We start from the raw sequence: 19,448 nt of genomic DNA on the forward strand, positions 1-19,448 counted from the left end.
CCCCCGGGACCCCCGAACTGAGACCCGGGACACCCCCGGGAACCCCCCGGGACCCCCGAAATGAGACCCGGGACCCCTGAACTGAGACCCAGGACACCCGGGACACCCCCCGGGACCCCCGAAATGAGACTCGGGACACCCCCCGGGAACCCCCCGGGACCCCCGAAATGAGACCCGGGACCCCCGAAATGAGACCCGGGACACCCCCGGGACCCCCGGGACCCCCGAAATGAGACCCGGGAACCCCCCGGGAACCTCCCGGGACCCCCGAAATGAGACCCGGGAACCCCCCGGGAACCCCCCGGGAACCCCGAAATGAGACCCGGGACACCCCCGGGAACCCCGAAATGAGACCCGGGAACCCCCCGGGAACCCCGAAATGAGACCCGGGACACCCCCGGGACCCCCGGGACCCCCGAAATGAGACCCGGGAACCCCCCGGGAACCTCCCGGGACCCCCGAAATGAGACCCGGGACACCCCCGGGAACCCCCCGGGACCCCCGAAATGAGACCCGGGACACCCCCGGGAACCCCGAAATGAGACCCGGGGACCCCCGCCTGGGAATTCCGCCCACGACCCCCGCCCTGAGACTCTCAACACCGAGACCCCCACCCAGGAGCACCCCCGGGACCCTCACCCCAAAACCTTCCCCCGTGCTGGGTCTGGGGGCTCTGTGGGGTTTGGGGGGGCTCTGGGGGGGCTCAGTGGGATTTGGGGGTGCAGCCCCTGAGGTCCCCCCCCCGTCTCCCCCCTCAGGTGTCCCCTGCAGCCCCCCCTGCTCCGGGGCCCCCCCGCGCGGCGGCCGCGGCATCGTCACCGTTGTCACCGTCACTGTCACCGTCATTGTCACCAACGTCCTCCTGCTGCCACCCCCTCGCGGGTTCTGACACCTGTGTCCCCAGTGTCCCCAGTGACCCGTCCCCAGTGTCCCCAGTGACCCGTCCCCAGTGTCCCCAGTGTCCCTGTCCCCACGTCCCGCTGTCCCCACGTCCCGCTGTCCCCAGTGTCCCCAGTGTCCCCGCTGTCCCCGCTGTCCCCACTGTCCCCATGTCTCGCTGTCCCCTCTGTCCCCGCTGTCCCCAGTGTCCCCACTGTCCCCAGTGTCCCCTCTCCACCCGGGAGCCCCCAGGGTCCCGAGCCCAGCCTGCCCGCGGGGATGTCACCCGCTGTCCCCAAGGCCCTGTCAGTGTCGCCGGGGGTGACCCCGGCAGTGTCCCCCCCCCTCCCCCGCAGTGTCACCAGGCTGGGGACAAACCCGCGCCACCTCAGCAGCCGGGGGTGGCGGCAGCGCCCAGAGCCTTCGGCATTGTGTCCCCAACAATGGCAGCGCCACGTGCCGGGGGCCCTGTCCCCTCCCGGGGGACAGCGCGGGGACACGGGGACAGCGGGACACGGGGACAGCGGGACACGGGGACAGAGGGACGCGGGGACAGACGGACGCGGGGACAGGCGGCCATGGGGCAGCGGCGCAGCGGCTGCTGAAGGCGGGTGAGTGCCGGGGGGCTTCAGTGTCCCCAGTGTCCCCAAGGTCCCCACCCCTGGGTCCCCCCTCTGGTGTCCCCCGCACTGCAGAGGGTCCCCGTGTCCCCAGAGGTGCCACCTCCGTGGAGCCCCTCACCCCAGGAATGTCCCCACGGGTGTCCCCGACATCCCCCGCAGATGCCACCCACGGGTACCTCCGTGTCACCGGCGCTGTCCTCTGTGTCCCCCTCTGTGCCACCCCCCGGTACCCCCATTTTCCCGGGGGATGTGGCCACGGGTCTCCCCTGTGTCCCCATGAGGTGACGTCCTGGGGATCCCCGTGTCCCCACTCTGTCCCCACGCTGTCCCCACTCTGTCCCCACGCTGTCCCTGTCCCCACGCTGTCCCCACGCTGTCCCCACGCTGTCCCCACGCTGTCCCTGTCCCCACGCTGTCCCCACGCTGTCCCCGTGTCCCCGCCACTGTCCCCACGCTGTCCCCGTGTCCCCACGCTGTCCCGTGTCCCCGCAGGGATGCCCGCCGCAGGGGGGTTGCTGTGCGGGGCCAGTGGCCTGGCGCTGCTGGTGGCCGCCACCGCCACCCATTTCTGGGCGCAGCGCCGGGCGCCGGGGGGCGCGGCCAGCCTGGGGCTGTGGCACGGCTGCCTCGGGGGACAGTGCCACCCCCACGCCACCACCCCAGGTACTCGGGGGGGGCAGCAGGGCGGGAATTGCGTGGGGAGTCCCCAACGTCCCCGTGGTGTCCCCTGGGGGTGCCCCCGGTGTCCCCTCCCTGCCAGAGGTGCCCCCCCCACCTCTGTCCCCAAGGGTGTCCCCAGCGTCCCCCGCAGATGTCCCCACGGGTGTCCCCACGCGGGGCGGGAGCCGGGGGGGGTCACCCCGCGTGTCCCCGCGCTGTCCCCACGCCGTGTCCCCCCCAGCGCTCCTGGAGGCCGCGCGGGTGCTGCTGCTGCTCTCGGTGGTCGCCGCCGCCGCCGGACTCGCCCTGGGCCTGGCCGTGGGGGCCGGCGGGGGGCGGAGGGCGCGGACACGAGTGGCCGGGGCCACCCTGCTGCTGGCAGGTACGTGGGGACACAGGGACACGGGGGGACATGGCGGGGACTGTCCCCGAGGGGACATGGCGGGGGCGGGAGGGGCAGGGGGAACTGGGGGAGCTCTGAGCTGTGCCCGAGCTGTGCTGGCACTGCTGGCACTGCCACTGGTGTCACTGCTGTCACTGGTCTCTCACTGGTGTCACTGCTGTCACTGTCACTGGTGTCACTGTCACTGGTGTCACTGGTCTGTCACTGGTGTCACTGTCACTGGTGTCACTGGTGTCACTGTCACTGCCACTGCTGGCACTGCTGACACTGCCACTGGTGTCACTGGTGTCACTGTCACTGTCACTGGCGTCACTGTCACTGCCACTGCTGGCACTGCCACTGCTGGCACTGTCACTGTCACTGGTGTCACTGGTGTCACTGGTGTCACTGTCACTGCTGGCACTGCCACTGCTGTCATTGTCACTGCTGTCACTGCTGTCACTCCTGTCCCTGACCCCCCGTGCCCCCCAGCGCTGCTGGCTCTGGTGTCACTGGTGTCACTGGTGTCACCGGTGTCACTGGTGTCACTGCTGTCACTGTCACTGTCACTGGTGGCACTGCTGTCACTGTCACTGTCACTGGTGTCACTGTCACTGGTGTCACTGTCACTGTCACGCTGTCACTCCCGCCCCCCAGCGCTGCTGGCCCTGCTGGGGCTCGGGCTGTGCTCGGGGGGGGGCTCTGGCCCTGCCGGGGTCCCTGCGCAGCTCCTGGAGCTTCTCCTGGTCCTTCATCCTGGGCTGGGTGGGAGCGGCGCTGCTGGGCTCGGCAGGTACGGGGGGCACAGAACGGGGGGCACGGGAACGGGGGGGCACCGGGAATGGGGGGGCACCGGGGGCACGGGAACGGGGGGCACAGGGAACGGGGGGCACCGGGAATGGGCGTGTCAGGGAACGGGAACGGGGGGCACCGGGGGCACGGGAACGGGGGTGTCAGGGAGCGGGGGGCACGGGAACGGGGGGCACCGGGAATGGGCGGGCACCGGGAATGGGGGGCACGGGAATGGGGAGCACCGGGGGGCACGGGAATGGGGGGCACAGGGGACACACGGGGATTGGGGGCACTGGGAATTGGGGGAGCACGGGAATGGGGGTGGTCAGAATACTGGGGAGTGTCAGGAAATTTGGGGAGCACCGGGATTTGGGTGGGGGGCACGGGAACGGGGAATTGGGGGCGACACTGGAATTGGGGAGCACAGCAATGGGAGGGTGACGGGAAATTGAGGGGACACCAGAACCGGGGGGTCCCGGGGATCGGGGGGTCCCTCCCTGCCCTGAGCTGTGCCCGGGCTCTGCAGCGAGTGGGGTTTAGACACCCCCCCCCCCCCCCCCCCCAATTTTTGGGGGTAACTTTGGGGTTCCCAAATCCCCTCCTCACCCCCCAGGGCTTTTCCACCTCTGCGCCGCTTCCAAGGATCCGTCCCCGGAGAGCTCCGAAGTTGGGGGGTCCTGAGCGGTCCTGGGTTATCTCCCCAAAATTTTGGGGTTCCCCGGGTCCGGCCTCTGCTGATCGCCCCCGTTGCCGCTCCTGGTTTTTCCCTTTTCCCCCAAATTTTGCCGTGCCAATAAATGTAAATTCCTCCTGCAGCTCCCCGCGGGTTTCCCGGCGGCATCCGGGGGGATTTTGGGGATCCCAAAACTTCTGGGGGTGTCGGTGACGGCCCCCAGCCCCCCCACCCAGGTGTGGGAAGGAACTGGGGTGGGGGGGCACTGGGAGGGAAATGGGGGCCACTGGAGGGCACTGGTGAGGAACAGGAATGGACTGGGAGGGATGTGAGAGGCACTGGGAGCACTGGGAGTGCCATGAGTGCCACTGGGAGCCACTGGAAAGGACACGGGGGTCACTGGGAGCACTGGGAGGACTGTGAGGTCCATGGGGGGCACTGGGAGCACTGGAAAGTCCACAGAGAGCACTGGGGGCACTGGGGGCACTGGGAGAACTGGGAGGTCCATGGGGGCACTGGGAGCATTGGGAGCTCTGGGAGCACTGGGAGCGAGCACTGGGAGCACTGGGAGCACTGGGAGCGAGCACTGGGAGCACTGGGAGCACTGGGAGCGAGCACTGGGAGCACTGGGAGGTCCATGGGGGCACTGGGAGCACTGGGAAGGAGCACTGGGAGCACTGGGAGGTCCATGGGGGCACTGGGAGCACTGGGAGCGATCTCTGGGAGCACTGGGAGGTCCATAGGGGACACTGGGAGCACTGGGAGCACTGGGAGCACTGGGAGGTCCATCGGGGCAGTGGGAGCACTGGGAGCACTGGGAGCGAGCACTGGGAGCACTGGGAGCTCCATGGGGGCACTGGGAGCACTGGGAGCACTGGGAGGTCCATCGGGGCACTGGGAGCACTGGGAGCGAGCACTGGGAGCACTGGGAGGTCCATCGGGGCACTGGGAACACTGGGAGCACTGGGAGCACTGGGAGCGAGCACTGGGAGGTCCATGGGGGCACTGGGAGCACTGGGAGCACTGGGAGCACTGGGAGCACTGGGAGCCCCGCCCCGCCCGTCCCCGCTCCCCCCCCCCCGGGGTGTGGTCCCCCCCCCCCCCCGCTCCCCCCGCGGCATCGCCGCTTTAAGGCCGCGCCCCTGCCCCGCCCCCGCCGGACCTGCCGGACCGGTCCGCCCCGCCCGGCCCCGCCCCCCGCGCCCCGCCCCGCCAGGCCCCGCCCCCCCGCCCCGCCCCCGTCCCGTCCCGTCCCGCACCGAGCAGCACCGGCCCGTCCGCCGCCACCGGCCCGGTTCGGCCCGCACGGACCCGCCGAGCCTGCGCCCCGCGGGAGTCCCGGGGGTCCGGAGCTGCCCGGCCCGGCCCGGATGGTGCTGCCCGGGCCCCGACCCGCGCCCTGAGCCCGGAGCTCCGCATGGACCCCCGCGGGATGCGGCGCGTCCTCCTCCTCCTCAGCTTCCTCCTCGCCGGTGCCGGTAAGGAGCGGGACACGGGGGGGGCACCGGGACATCGGGACGGGAGCGGGCGGGACCGGGACAGCGCTGCCCACGCGTGGGGAGATCCCGCGGGGCCGAACCGGAGCCGGGGGAGTCAAACCGGGACCGGGAAAGAGAAGCCGGGACCGGGGATGGACCCGCGGGGGGGGAGCGGGGGCGCGCGCAGGTGTGCGCGCACACGCGTGTGCAGGTGTGTGTGTGTGTGTGTGTGTGTGTGCGTGGGCGCGCGCGCGTGTGCACCTGCGGCCCCGCGCACCTGCGGCCGCGAGTGTCCGAGTGTCCGCGCGTGTGTCCGAGTGTCCGCGCGTGTGTCCGCGTGTCCGCGCGTGTGTCCGCGTGTCCGCGCGTGTGTCCGAGTGTCCGCCCGCGTCCCCGCGGGTCCCCGCGCCGGGGGCAGCGCCGCCGCGGGCGCTTCACACGCGTGTGCGCGCACACCTGCGCGCGTGCCCGTGGGCGCGCACCTGCGCCTCCGCGTGGGCTCCGATCCCCCCCCACTCGGGGAACGCGGGGACCCCTCTGGGGACAAACCGTGGGAACGGCGACACCGCGCGCCCGGGGTGGGGTCACGCCCCCTCCTCATTGTGCCCACAACCTCCCCCACCCCACTTTTGGGGGGGCTGTCCCACGCGGGATGAGGGGGGGGCTGTCCCACGCAGGATGAGGGGGGGGCTGTCCCACGCAGGATGGGGGGGGGCTGCACACAGAGGGGGGGTCCCCTGCTCTGCCCCGCCCCCCCCATCCCCCGCCGTGCCTCAGTTTCCCCTCGGCGCCCGTGGGAACCCCGCGGTGCCGCCCCCCCGCGGGTCACCGGCTGCACTCGGGGGGGGTTTGGGGGTGCTGCTGACCCCCCCACGCGGGACTCGCACCCCACGGGGGTGTTCGGGGTGTGCAGGGAGGGGTCCCCGCGTTCCGCCTTTGCCTCATTCCTTGGAGCCCACGAGCGTTCCAGGAGTCCCCACGCGCTTTTTTTGTGTGTGTGTGTGTGGGGGGGGGTCTTTCCCTGCGTGTCCCCCCCCACGGGGTGAGGGGACAGCGGGTGGCCCCGCACGTGCGCGCGCGTCCCCGTGGGAAACAACGCAACAAACCCCCCCCGCCCCCAGCGCGGGGCTCTGCCCCACGGGGACCCCCCCGTGGGAGTTCGGGGTGACCCCCCCCGCCCCCGGGACCCCCCATTCCGGGGTTGCCGGGCCTGTTTTGGCCCCCCCCGCGCTCGCGGCCGGGGCGTGGGGCCGCCGTTCCGGTTCAGCCGGTTCCCCGCGCCGGTTCCCACGCGCTCGGGCCCCGCTGGGTGGGGACGCCCCGAGGGGGGAACCTCCCCACGGAACCCCAGAACCGCCCCCGGCCCCGCCAGCGCCGCCGAGACCCCCCCGGGACCCCCCCGGAGCCCTCCCGGGACCCCCCAAACTCCCAAACTGGGGGAAACTGAGGCACGTGGGAGCGGCGGGGCGCGGTTAATGAAGGGTTAATGAGTCGGGGGTCCTCGGGGGGGGGGTTGGGGTGGTGGGGGGGATTTTGGGGAGCCCCCGGGGGGCTCGGCGGGGGCGGCAGCGCGGGATCCGTCCCGGCCGGTTGGGCTGGACGGGCCGGCCCGGCCGCTTCTGGCGGCGGCGGCGGGGCGGGACACGCCCCCCGAGCGGCGGGACACGCCCCCTCCCCAAAAATGCACCCCCAAAAAATGCACCCCTAAAAATGCAACCCCAAAAATGCACCCCAAAAATGCACCCCAAAAATGCAACCCCAAAATGCAACCCCAAAAATTCACCCCCAAAATGCACCCCAAAAGTTCACCCCCAAAATGCAACCCCAAAAATGCACCCCTAAAAATGCGCCCCCAGAAATGCAACCCCAAAAATGCACCCCGAGAAATGCGCCCCCAGAAATGCAAACCCAAAATGCACCCCAAAAAGCACCCCCAACCCCCAAAATGCAACCCTAAAACCGCACCCCAAATCCTGCACCCCAAATCCTGCACCCCAAAACCGCACCCTAAATCTGCACCTCAGCCCCCAGGACCTGCACCCCAAATCCAGCACCCCAAACCTCCAACCAGCCCCCCAAATCCTGGACCCCAAATCCCGCACCCCAAATCCTGCACCCCAAATCCTGACCCCAAATCCTGCACCCCAAACCCTGCACCCCAAATCCTGCACCCCAAACCTGCACCCCAAATCCTGTCCCCCAAATCCTGTCCCCCAAATCCTGGACCCCAAAACCGCACCCCAAATCCCGCACCCCAAACCTGCACCCCAAATCCCACACCCGAAATCCCGCACCCCAAATCCTGCACCCCAAATCCTCTCCCCCAAATCCCGCACCCCAAATCCTGCACCCCAAACCCTGCACCCCAAATCCCGACCCCAAATCCTGCACCCCAAATCCTGTCCCACAAATCCTGCACCCCAAATCCCGCACCCTAAATCCCGCACCCCGAACCTGCACCCCAAACCTGCACCCCGAACCCCACAATCAGCCCCCAAATGCTGGAACCCGACACCTGCACCCCAAGCCCCCAGCCTGAACCCCAAACCCTGCAGGTGTGCCCAGGTGTGCCCAAATCCTGCCCAGGTGTGCCCAGCTGTGCCCAGGTGTGCCCAAATCCCGCCCAGGTGTGCCCAGCTGTGCCCAGCTGTGCTCTCACACTCAGTGCCACACCCGGCGCCCGCAGGTGGTGGCACAGGGGGCACACTGAGGTCCCCTGTCCCTGTGCCCGCCCGGTGTCCCCGTGCAGGTCCCTGTGGCACTCAGTGCCACACCTGGTGGCACAGGGGACACACTCAGGTGTGACATCCCCACCCCTGTGTGCAGGTGTCTGTGCCCACAGACAGGTGTCACACCAGATTCAGGTGTCTGTACCCGAAGCCAGGTGACACTCGGGTGTCTGTACCCACTCTCAGGTGGCACAGGTGACACTCAGGTGTCCCCTGTCCCCGCAGGTGTGGGCTGCATGGAGGTGTCTGTGCCCACACTCAGGTGTCACACTCAGGTGTCTGTACCCGCACTCAGGTGTCCGTACCCGCACTCAGGTGACACTCAGGTGACATTCAGGTGCCTGTACCCACACTCAGGTGTCTGTACCCGCACTCAGGTGTCACACTCAGGTGTCTGTACCTGCACTCAGGTGTCTGTACCCACACTCAGGTGACACTCAGGTGACATTCAGGTGCCTGTACCCGCACTCAGGTGACACTCAGGTGACATTCAGGTATCCATACCCACACTCAGGTGTCTGTACCCACACTCAGGTGACACTCAGGTGACATTCAGGTGTCTGTACCCGCACTCAGGTGACACTCAGGTGACATTCAGGTATCCATACCCGCACTCAGGTATCCATACCCACACTCAGGTGCCTGTACCCGCACTCAGGTGGCCATACCCACACTCAGGTGACACTCAGGTGTCTGTACCCACACTCAGGTGACACTCAGGTATCCATACCCGCACTCAGGTGTCTGTACCCGCACTCAGGTGTCTGTACCCGCACTCAGGTGACACTCAGGTGACACTCCGGTGACACCCGGCTGTCCCGTCCGCAGGTGCGGGCCGCGTGGAGGTGCCGAGCAGCGTGACGGCCGTGCTGGGGCAGGACGTGGTGCTGCCGTGCCGGTACCGCGCGCAGGAGCAGGAGCAGGTGGTGCAGGTGACGTGGCTGAAGCGCGGCCCGGGCGCGGCGCCCGCCGAGGTGGCGGTGCTGAACCCGCAGCACGGCGAGCACGTGCAGGAGGCGTTCGCCGGCCGCGTCCTGCGCCACGGCCACGGCGACCTGGAGGACGGAGCCATCGTGCTGCGCAACGCCGTGCAGGGCGACGAGGGCGACTACGAGTGTCACCTCATCACCTTCCCCATGGGCAGCTTCGAGGGGCGGCTGACGCTCAGGGTGCTGGGTGAGCGAGGGGACGCGGGGCGGGGACACGGGGACGCGGGGACACGGGGACACGGGGACACGGGGACACGGGGACACGGGGACAGGGGACACGGGGACGCGGGGCGGGGGGATATGGGGGTGTGGGGGACAAGGGGACACGGGGCAAGGGGACAGGGGGACACGGGGCGGGGGGATATGGGGGTGTGGGGGACAGGGGGATATGGGGATATGGGGACACGGGGTGGGGGGATATGGGGACACGAGGCAGGGGGATATGGGATATGGAACATGGGGACGCGGGGCAGGGGGTTATGGGGACGTGGGGAACAGGGGGACAGGGGGATATGGGGTGGGGGACGTGGGGCAGGGAACACAGGGACATGGGGGACACAGGGCAGGGGACATGAGGATGGGGATATGGGGACATGGAGGACGTGATATGGGGGACAGGGGACATGGGGATATGGGACGGGGGTCTCATGGGGGACATGAGACACGTGGGACATGGGAGACATGGCACAGGGAACAGGGGACATGGGGGACATGAGACAGGGGACATGGGGGACATGAGGGACATGGGACATGAGAACATGAGGACAGGGAACAGGGGACATGGGGGACATGAGGGCCGTGGGGATATGGGGGTATGGGCGATAGGGGACACGGGACATGGGGGACATGAGACACAGGGCATGGGAGAGATTTGGGACATTGGGGACATTGGGGACATGGAGGGTGTGATGGGTACTGGGGACGCGGTACATGGAGGGCAAAGGGGACACGATGGGTATTGGGGACGTGGAGGACTTTGGGGACATCGGGGGACACAGAAGGCGCTGGGGACACGATGGGCACTGGGGATTAGGGGACATTGTGGATGGGGGGACATGGAAGCACTGGGGACACAAAGGACACTGTTGACCACGAGGGACCCCCCGCGCCACCTCCCGCCGTGTCCCCAGCGCCGCCCTGACCCGCTGTCCCCGCAGTGCCGCCGCTGCCCATCCTGAACCCGGGCCCGCCGCTGGAGGAGGGCCAGGGCCGCACGCTGGCGGCGTCGTGCACGGCCGAGGGCAGCCCGGTGCCGTCGGTGCGCTGGGAGACCGAGGTGCGCGGCACCAACGCCACGCGGCGCTCGGCCCACGCGCGATCGGCCTCGGTCACCAGCGAGTTCTTCCTGGTGCCCGGGCGCAGCATGAACGGCAAGAGCCTCACCTGCGTGGTGGCGCACCCCGGGCTGCGCCACGAGAAGAGGATCACGCACCTGCTCAGCGTCGCCTGTGCGCCACCGGGGGCGGGGACAGGGAGGGGAGGGGACAGGGAGGGTGTTGGGGACATGGGGGGTGACGGGGGTGTGGGGAGTGTTGGGGGTATGGGGGACACTGGGGACACGGGGGGCACTGGGGACATGGGGAGTGAGGGGGGATGTGGGGGTGTGATGGGCACAGGGGACTTGGGGGGCGCTGGGGACATTAAGGACACTGGGGACACGGGGGACACCGGGGACATGGGGTGTTTTGGGAGACGTGGGGGGCATTGGGGACATGGGGGACATTGGGGACAGGGGAACGTGACGAGCATTGGGGACATGGAGAGCCCTGAGGGACACGGAGGACACTGGGGACATGGAAATCGTGGGGAGCACTGGGGACACTGGGGGCACTGGACAGGTGGAGGGTGTTGGGGACATGGGGGACACAGGTGACAGCGGGGGATGCTGGCATGGAGGGGACACGCAGGGGGCACGGGGAGGATGAAGGACACGGCAGGGGGATACCGTGGCCATGGGGGGCGCAGCGGGGCCGTGGGACTTTGTCCCCTGAGTGTCGCCTCGGTGTCGCCGTGTCCCCAGACCTGTCGGACGCGTCGGTGCTGGGTCACACGGCCGAGTGGCAGGAGGGGATGGAGGGGGCGGCGCTGACCTGCCTGGGGGACGGCAACCCCCCCCCGACCTACAACTGGACACGGTGAGGCCACTGTCACCGCGTGTCACTGTCTGTCACCTCCTGTCACCTCCCCATGGCCGCCTGCCCCGGGTCCCCTCGCCCGTGTCCCCCCGTGTCCCCAGAGCACGGCTGTGTCCCCTCCAGGCTCTGGAGCATGTCCGTGTCCCCGCGGTGTCCCCACCGTGTCCCCCTGGCCCTATCCGTGTCCCTGCCGTGTCCCTGCCGTGTCCCCTTGTCCCTGCCACATCCTCCTGCCCATGTCCTGACCACGTCCCCGATGTCCCTGTTGTGTCCCTTCTGTCCCTGCAGTGTCCCCCATCCCTGCCGTGTCCCCCTGCCCATGTCCCCCCTCTCTCTGCCCTGTCCCTTCCGTGTCCCCCTGTCACTGCCGCATCTCCTCACCCCCCAAATCCTTCACCCGTGCCCGTGTCCCCGTCCCTCTGTCCTTCCCCGCGTCCCCCTGTCCCCGCCGGTGCCGGTGCCGGTGCCGTGGCCGTGCCCCGGTGCCGGTACCGTGGCCGTGCCCTGGTGCCGGTGCCGTGGCTGTGGCCGTGCCCCGGTGCCGGTGCCGGTGCCGGTGCTATGGCTGTGCCCCGGTGCCGGTACCGTGGCCGTGCCCGCGGTGCCGCGTGCCCGGACAGGCCCCGCGGTGCCCGGCTGGGCGTCACCCGTGGGAACCGGCACCGCCGGCTTTGATGGCACCGCCAGCACCGCCACCGCCCGCAGGGCCGGGCCGGGGACTGTCACCGGGACTGTCACCACGGGGACTGTCACCGGGGCTGTCACCGGGACTGTCACCACGGGGACTGTCACTGGGGCTGTCACCGGGGCTGTCACTGGGGCTGTCACCAGGGGATGTCACCGGGGGGTGTCAACAGGGCTGACATCGTGGCTGTCCCCGCTCTGTCCCCGCGCTGTCCCCGCTCTGTCCCCGACTGTCCCTGCTCTGTCCCCTCTCTGTCCCCGACTGTCCCCGCTCTGTCCCCTCTCTGTCCCCGCTCTGTCCCCGCTCTGTCTCCGCGCTGTCCCCGCACTGTCCCCGACTGTCTCCGACTGTCCCCGCTCTGTCCCCGACTGTCCCCGCTCTGTCCCCGCTCTGTCCCCTCGCTGTCCCCGCTCTGTCCCCGCTCTGTCCCCGCTCTGTCCCCGCGCTGTCCCCGCTCTGTCCCCTCGCTGTCCCCGTCTGTCCCCGCTCTGTCCCCGGCTGTCCCCGCGCTGTCCCCGCACTGACACCAGCTGCCCCCGCAGGGTGGACGCGCCGCTGCCCGCGGGTGTCCGGGCCAAGGGGGACACGCTGCTGTTCCAGCGGCCGCTGGCCGTGGCCGACGCCGGTGACTACGTGTGCCGAGTGTCCAACCGCGTGGCCGCCAAGGAGGCGCGGGCCAACGTCAGCATCCGGGGGCGTGCCACAGGTGGGGACAGGGCCGGGGGACACCGGCCACGGGAGGGGACAGGGCCGGGGGACACCGGCCACAGGTGGGGACAGGGACACCGGCCACAGGTGGGGACAGGGACAGGGAACACCGGCCACGGGTGGGGACAGGGACAGGGGACACCGGCCACAGGTGGGGACAGGGACAGGGGACACCGGCCACGGGTGGGGACAGGGCCACCGGCCACGGGTGGGGACAGGGACACCGGCCACGGGTGGGGACAGGGACAGGGGACACCGGCCACGGGAGGGGACAGGGCCAAGGGACACCGGCCACGGGTGGGGACAGGGACACCGGCCACGGGTGGGGACAGGGACAGGGGACACCGGCCACGGGTGGGGACAGGGACACCGAACACGGGAGGGGGTGGCACCAGGGAGAGGGTGAGGGCAATGCTGGGCTTGGCTTCTCCATCTGTCTGTGTGTCCGTCTGTCTGTCCGTTCATCTGACCATCAACTTGTCCATCTGTCCATCTGTCCATCCGTCCACTCATTCACGCACCCATCTGTCCGTCTGTCTGTTCGTCGACCCATCCCTCTGTCCACCCACCCGTCTGTCCACTCATCCCCCTGTCCACCCACCCGTCTGTCCATCCATTCACCCACCCGTCTGTCCATCCGTGTGTCCACCCATCTGTCCGCCCACCCATCCATTCATCCACCCGTCCGTCTGTCCGTCCCTGTCCCCTCCCCGTGCCGGTCCCACCCAGGTCCGTCCCCCTTCCCCGCCCGCGCACTCACCGTGTCTCATTCTCCACTCACCGCCTGCTCACTTCCGTCCGTCTGTCCCCCACCCATCCGCTCATGCCTCCAGATTCCTGCTTATCTGTCCATCTGTCCGTCCATCCGTCCATCCCTCTGACACCTATTGCAGTCCATCCCCACCCACTGGTCATCCACCCACTGTCCGCGGGCTTGTCCGTCTGTCCATCCATCTGCCTGTCCGTGGGCTTGTCCATCCATGGACTTGTCCGTCTGTCTGTCCCTCTGGCACCTCTCCCTGTCCCTCCCCACCCATTGGTCACCCACCCACCCACCATCCATGGGCTTGTCCATCCGTGGGGTTGTCCCTCTGTCCCTCTGTCCATCTGTCCATCCACCCAGCCCTGGATATCCTTGTCAGTCTGTCCGTCCATGGACACACATCCATCCATTCCTCTATGGACTTGTCCGTCTGTCCCTCCATGGATTTGTCCATCTGTCCATCCATCCGCCCACCCACGGATGTCATCATGGACTTGTCCGTCTGTCCGTGTGTCCATCCATCCGCCCTTCCATCCCTCCATCTGTCCATCATCCGTCCCTCTGTCTGTCTGTCTGTCCATCTGTCCCCCCCCCACCCACACCCCATCTCCCCCACCCCTTCTCTTCCCCCCTCGGCTTCTCCCCTCTCTTGGGGTGCCCCCCCTTTGAGGTCTCCCCCATTTTGGGGTGCCCCCTGACCTCTTTAGGGTATCCCCCCGGTTTGGGGTGTCCCCTGACCCCTGTGGGGTGTCCCCCCATTTTGGGGTGCCCCTGACCCCGTTTTGGGGTGCCCCTGACCTCTTTAGGGTATCCCCCCGGTTTGGGGTGCCCCTGACCCCCACTATGGGGTCTCCCCCCGTTTTGGGGTGCCCCTGACCCCTTTGGGCTCCCCCCCGTTTCGGGGCTCCCCTGACCCCGTTTTGGGGCTCCCCTGACCCCGTTTTGGGGCGCCCCTGACCCGTTTTGGGGCCCGCAGAGGACCCCGTGCGCCGCGTGGATCTGGTCTCGGCCTCGGTGGTCGTGGTCGGGGTCATCGCCGCCGTCCTGCTCTGCGTCCTCGTCGTCGTCGTCGTGGTCATGACCCTGTACCACAAACGCAAAACACAGCGCATCTCCGAGAAGTAGTACGGGAGGGGACAGGGGACAGGGACATGGGGACATGGGGGACATGGGGGCATTGGGGACATTGAAGATATTGGGGACATGGGGGACATTGGGGACATTGGGACATTGGGGACATTGGGACATCAGGACATTGGGGACATTGGGGATATTGGGGGACATTGGGGATATTGAAGATATTGGGGACATTGGGAACATGGGGACATTGGGGACATTGGGGACATTGGGGACATTGGGGACATTGAGGACATTGGGGACATGGGGGACATTGGGGACATTGGGGACATGGGGGACAAGGGAGGGCACAGGGGGACACAGCACAGGGGATGTGGGACATGGAGGGGGCCATGAGGGGACACAGGGTGACACAGCAGGACACGTGGGGACACAGAGGGACACAGAAGGACATGTGGGGACATGAAGGGGACACAGCAGGACATGTGGGGACATGAAGGGGACACAGCAGGACATTTGGGGACGCGGGGGGACGCGTGTCCCTGCTGAGTGTCGCCCGTGTCCCCAGCGAGGAGGAGCTGACGCTGACCCGGGAGAATTCCATCCGGCGGCTGCACTCCAGCCACAGCAGCGACCCCCGGGCACAGGTGGGACACGGGGGGGCGGGGGGACAGGAGAGAGGGGCTGGGGGGGGTGGGCAGGGGGTGCCAAGGAAGGGGGGCTTGGCTTGGGCTGTGGGGTGTCCGTGGGGTGTCCAGGAGTGTCCAGGTGTGTCCGTGGGGTGTCTGTGTGGTGTCCGTGGATGTCCCGGGGTGTCCCGGGCGCTGACCGGTCTGTCCCAGCTGGAGGAGACGCTGCAGCTGCGGACGGAGAGTCGCCAGGGCAGCATCAGAGGGGACAGCCTGAGAGGGGACAGCCTGAGAGGGGACAGCCTGAGAGGGGACAGCCTGCGTGGCACCAGCATCTGCTCTGCCATGGTGAGACACGGGGGGCACGGGGGGCACGGGGGGCACGGGGGACACGGGAAACAGAGGGGACATGGGGGACAGAGGGGACACGGGGGACAGCAGGGACACGGGGGACAGCGGGGACATGGGGGACACGGGGGACAGCAGGGACAGAGGGGACAGCAGGGACACGGGGGACACGGGGGACAGCAGGGACACAGGGGATGGGGACAGCAGGGACACGGGGACAGCAGGGACATGGGGGACACGGGGGACAGCAGGGACAGGAGGGACACCAGGGGGCACGGGGTCACCACGCTCCTGCAGGTGTCCATGTCCCCAGTGACACTCCTGTCCCCAGCAGTGCCCGTGTCACTGGTGGTGTCCCTGTCCCCAGTGAGGACACTGCTCATGCCCATGTCCCCATTGGTGTCCCTGTCCCCAGCAGGGCACATGTCCTCACTGGTCCCTGGATCCCCATTGGTGTCCCTGGCCCCATGTCCCCATGGTCTCAATGTCCCCATGTCCCCATGTCCCCGGGTCCCCGTTGGTCCTCACAGTCCCCATGTCCCCACTGTCCCCATGTCCCCACTGGCCCCCGTGTCCCCATCAACCCCTGCCCCGCCCCACACGCTCTGCCGCCCCAGCGTGTCCCTCCCGTGTCCCTCCCGTGTCCCCTCCCGTGTCCCTCCCGTGTCCCTGCCGTGTCCCCTCCCGTGTCCCTCCCGTGTCCCTCCCGTGTCCCCGCTGTGTCCCTCCCGTGTCCCTCCCGTGTCCCCTCCCGTGTCCCTCCCGTGTCCCTCCCGTGTCCCCGCCGTGTCCCCGCCGTGTCCCCGCCGTGTCCCCTGACGCGTCCCTTGTCCCCAGAGCGAGGAGCCTGAGGGCCGCAGTTACTCCACGCTCTCCACGGTGCGGGAGATCGAGACGCAGACGGATGTCCCGCTTGTCCCCGCTGTCCCCGCTGTCCCCGCGGCGCCGGCACCGCCCGCCCCCGGCGGGAAGGAGCCCAAGGAGGAGGAGGAGGAGGGGGGCGGCGGGGGGGACCCCATCAAGCAGGCGATGACGCACTTCGTGCAGGAGAACGGGATGCTGCAGGCCAAGCCCAGCTCCAACGGCATCTACATCAACGGGCGCGGCCACCTGGTGTGACCGGCACCGCGGGACACCCGGGGACAGCAGGGGACAGCAGGGGACAGCAGGGGACAGCAGAGGACAGCCAGCCCCTCCCCGCGCCCGCCCGGCTCTGCCCCCGCTGCTCCGGTCCCCGGCTGTCACCTCCCTGCTGGGGACAAGGACAGTGCCCCAGGTGTCACCTCCCTGCTGCTGTGGGGCTGGGGACAAGGACAGTGCCCCAGGACTGTGTCACCTCCCTGCTGGGGACAAGGACAGTGCCCCAGGTGTCACCTCCCTGCTGGTGTGGGGCTGGGGACAAGGACAGTGCCCCAGGGCTGTGTCACCTCCCTGCTGGGGACAAGGACAGTGCCCCAGGACTGTGTCACCTCCCTGCTGGTGTGGGGTCAAGGATGGATTCAGTCCCCAGGTGTCACCTCACTGCCTGTGTGGGGCTGGGGACAAGGACAGTGCCCCAGGACTGTGTCACCTCCCTGCCGGTGTGGGGTTGGGGACAAGGACAGTGCCCCAGGACTGGCTGTGGTCCCCAGGTGTCACCTCGCTGCTGGTGTGGGGTCAAGATGGACTCTGGTCCCCGGGTGTCACCTCCCTGCTGGCACATGGAGTTGGGGACACCACCATGCCCAGGACATTCTTCGGTCCCCAAGTGTCACCTTGCTGCTGGCACAGGCCTGGGGACACACACGGCACCCCACGATGTGTCTGGTCCCCAGATGTCACCTCCCTCTTATGTGGGGTCAGCTCCAGTTCCCAGGTGTCACCTTGCTGCTGGCACAGGCTTGGGGACACCACTGAGCTCCAGGACATTCCCTGGTCCCCAAGTGCCACCTCCCTGCCATCACCGGCTTGGGGACAAGCTCCTGTCCCCAGGTGCCACTTCCCTGCTGTCACTGGCCTGGGGACACCGCCAAGCTCCAGTCCCCAAGTGTCCCCTCCCTGCTGGTTTGGGGTCAGGGATGGACTCTGGTCCCCAAGTGCCACCTCCCTGCCATCACCGGCTGGGGACAAACTCCTGTCCCCAGGTGCCACCCAGCCCCGGGCTGGGGACACTCGTGGTGACACCGGGGACCCCCCAGGACCCAGCGGGGCAGGAGCATCTGTGTGTCCCCATGGCCCTGGGACTGTGGTGGCACTGGGGACAGCCGTGTCCCCTCCCCCCGGGTTTGGTGGCACTGGGGACAGCCGTGTCCCCTCCCCCCCGGGCTGGGGGAGGGGCTGTACAGCCGTGTATAGACCCTGTAAATAAACGACCCGCGGGGCTGGGCCCGAGTGTGACAGCCTGGGGACACGGGGGGACACGGGGGACACGGGGGAGACACGGGGGGACACGGGGGGACACGGGGGGACACGGGGGACACGGGGGGCACGGGGGGGACACGGGGGGGACACGGGGGGACACGGGGGACACGCGGGTGACATGCGGGTGACATGGAGGTGGCACAATGGTGACACTGAGACATGTAGGTGACACGGGGGTGACACTTGGGTGACGTGGGCGACATGGAGGTGACACGGAGGTGACGCAGGGGTGGCACTGTGGGTGCAAGGCTGGGGCTGGGGGTGGGCAGGGGAGCGTGCAAGGGCGGGAGAAAGTGCGCAGGTGAGTGTGCACAGGTGTGCAGGTGAGTGTGCACAGGTGTGCAGGTGACTGTGACACACACACAGGTGTGTGCAAGGACAGTGAGCTGTGGCACACACAGGTGTGCGAGGACAGGTGAGCTGTGACACACACACAGATGTGTGCAAGGACAGTGAGCTGTGACACACACAGGTGTGTAAGGACAGTGAACTGTGACACACACAGGTGTGCGAGGACAGGTGAGCTGTGACACACACACAGGTGTGCAAGGACAGGTGAGCTGTGACACACACACAGGTGTGCAGGTGAGCTGTGACACACACAGGTGTGCAGGTGAGCTGTGACACACACACAGGTGTGCGAGGACAGGTGAGCTGTGACACACACAGGTGTGTAAGGACAGGTGAGCTGTGACACACACACAGGTGTGCAGGTGACTGTGACACACACACAGGTGTGTAAGGACAGTGAGCTGTGACACACACAGGTGTGTAAGGACAGGTGAGCTGTGACACACACACAGGTGTGCAGGTGACTGTGACACACACACAGGTGTGCGAGGACAGGTGACTGTGACACACACACAGGTGTGTAAGGACAGGTGAGCTGTGACACACACACAGGTGTGCGAGGACAGGTGAGCTGTGACACACACACAGGTGTGTAAGGACAGGTGAGCTGTGACACACACAGGTGTGTAAGGACAGGTGAGCTGTGACACACACACAGGTGTGCGAGGACAGGTGAGCTATGACACACACACAGGTGTGTAAGGACAGTGAGCTGTGACACACACACAGGTGTGCAAGGACAGGTGAGCTGTCCCTCAGGTGTGCACAGGTGTGTGCAGAGCGAGGCTCGAGCGCTGTGTGAGTGTGCACGAGCGCGTGTCAGTCACACGCAGGTGTGTCCCCAGCCCCGCCTCCCGTGGGCGTGTCCCTGTCACACTCCTGTCCCCAGGGCGTGTCCCTTGCACACTCACATGTCCCCAGGCTGTCCCTGTCACACTGCTGTCCCCAGGCTGTGTCCCTTGCACACTCCTGTGTCCCCAGGCTGTGTCCCTGTCACACTCCTGTGTCCCCAGGCTGTGTCCCTGTCACACTGCTGTCCCCAGGGCGTGTCCCTGTCACACTGCTGTCCCCAGGGCGTGTCCCTTGCACACTCACATGTCCCCAGGCTGTCCCTGTCACACTCCTGTCCCCAGGCTGTCCCTGTCAC

At 68.1% G+C, this 19,448-nt stretch overlaps 2 protein-coding genes and 1 long non-coding RNA gene across 3 annotated transcripts; 2 read left to right on the plus strand and 1 right to left on the minus strand.

Moving 5' to 3' along the window:
• Positions 1–1,292: 1,292 nt before the first annotated feature.
• LIM2 (lens intrinsic membrane protein 2) lies at positions 1,293–4,151 on the plus strand. Its single transcript, XM_056511061.1, has 4 exons — positions 1,293–1,490; positions 1,995–2,165; positions 2,404–2,544; positions 3,950–4,151. Exons 2-4 carry the CDS (start codon positions 1,997–1,999, stop codon positions 4,015–4,017), a joined length of 378 nt encoding a protein of 125 aa, XP_056367036.1. The 5' UTR covers positions 1,293–1,490; positions 1,995–1,996; the 3' UTR covers positions 4,018–4,151.
• LOC130263497 (uncharacterized) lies at positions 2,638–3,093 on the minus strand. The gene is made up of 3 exons (XR_008842340.1): positions 2,999–3,093; positions 2,786–2,919; positions 2,638–2,706 (listed from the first exon to the last, which is right to left on the minus strand). It is a non-coding gene; the product is annotated as an uncharacterized LOC130263497 (long non-coding RNA).
• Positions 4,152–5,361: 1,210 nt separating the features above from the next.
• On the plus strand, positions 5,362–17,915 carry NECTIN4 (nectin cell adhesion molecule 4). Its single transcript, XM_056510962.1, has 9 exons — positions 5,362–5,487; positions 9,045–9,392; positions 10,363–10,653; positions 11,226–11,340; positions 12,568–12,731; positions 14,473–14,620; positions 15,142–15,220; positions 15,416–15,550; positions 16,388–17,915. Exons 1-9 carry the CDS (start codon positions 5,427–5,429, stop codon positions 16,667–16,669), a joined length of 1,623 nt encoding a protein of 540 aa, XP_056366937.1. The 5' UTR covers positions 5,362–5,426; the 3' UTR covers positions 16,670–17,915.
• The last annotated feature ends 1,533 nt before the right edge of the window (positions 17,916–19,448 follow it).

Source organism: Oenanthe melanoleuca, chromosome 25 (genome assembly GCF_029582105.1).
Source record: "Oenanthe melanoleuca isolate GR-GAL-2019-014 chromosome 25, OMel1.0, whole genome shotgun sequence".
Taxonomy (NCBI): Eukaryota; Metazoa; Chordata; class Aves; order Passeriformes; family Muscicapidae; genus Oenanthe; species Oenanthe melanoleuca.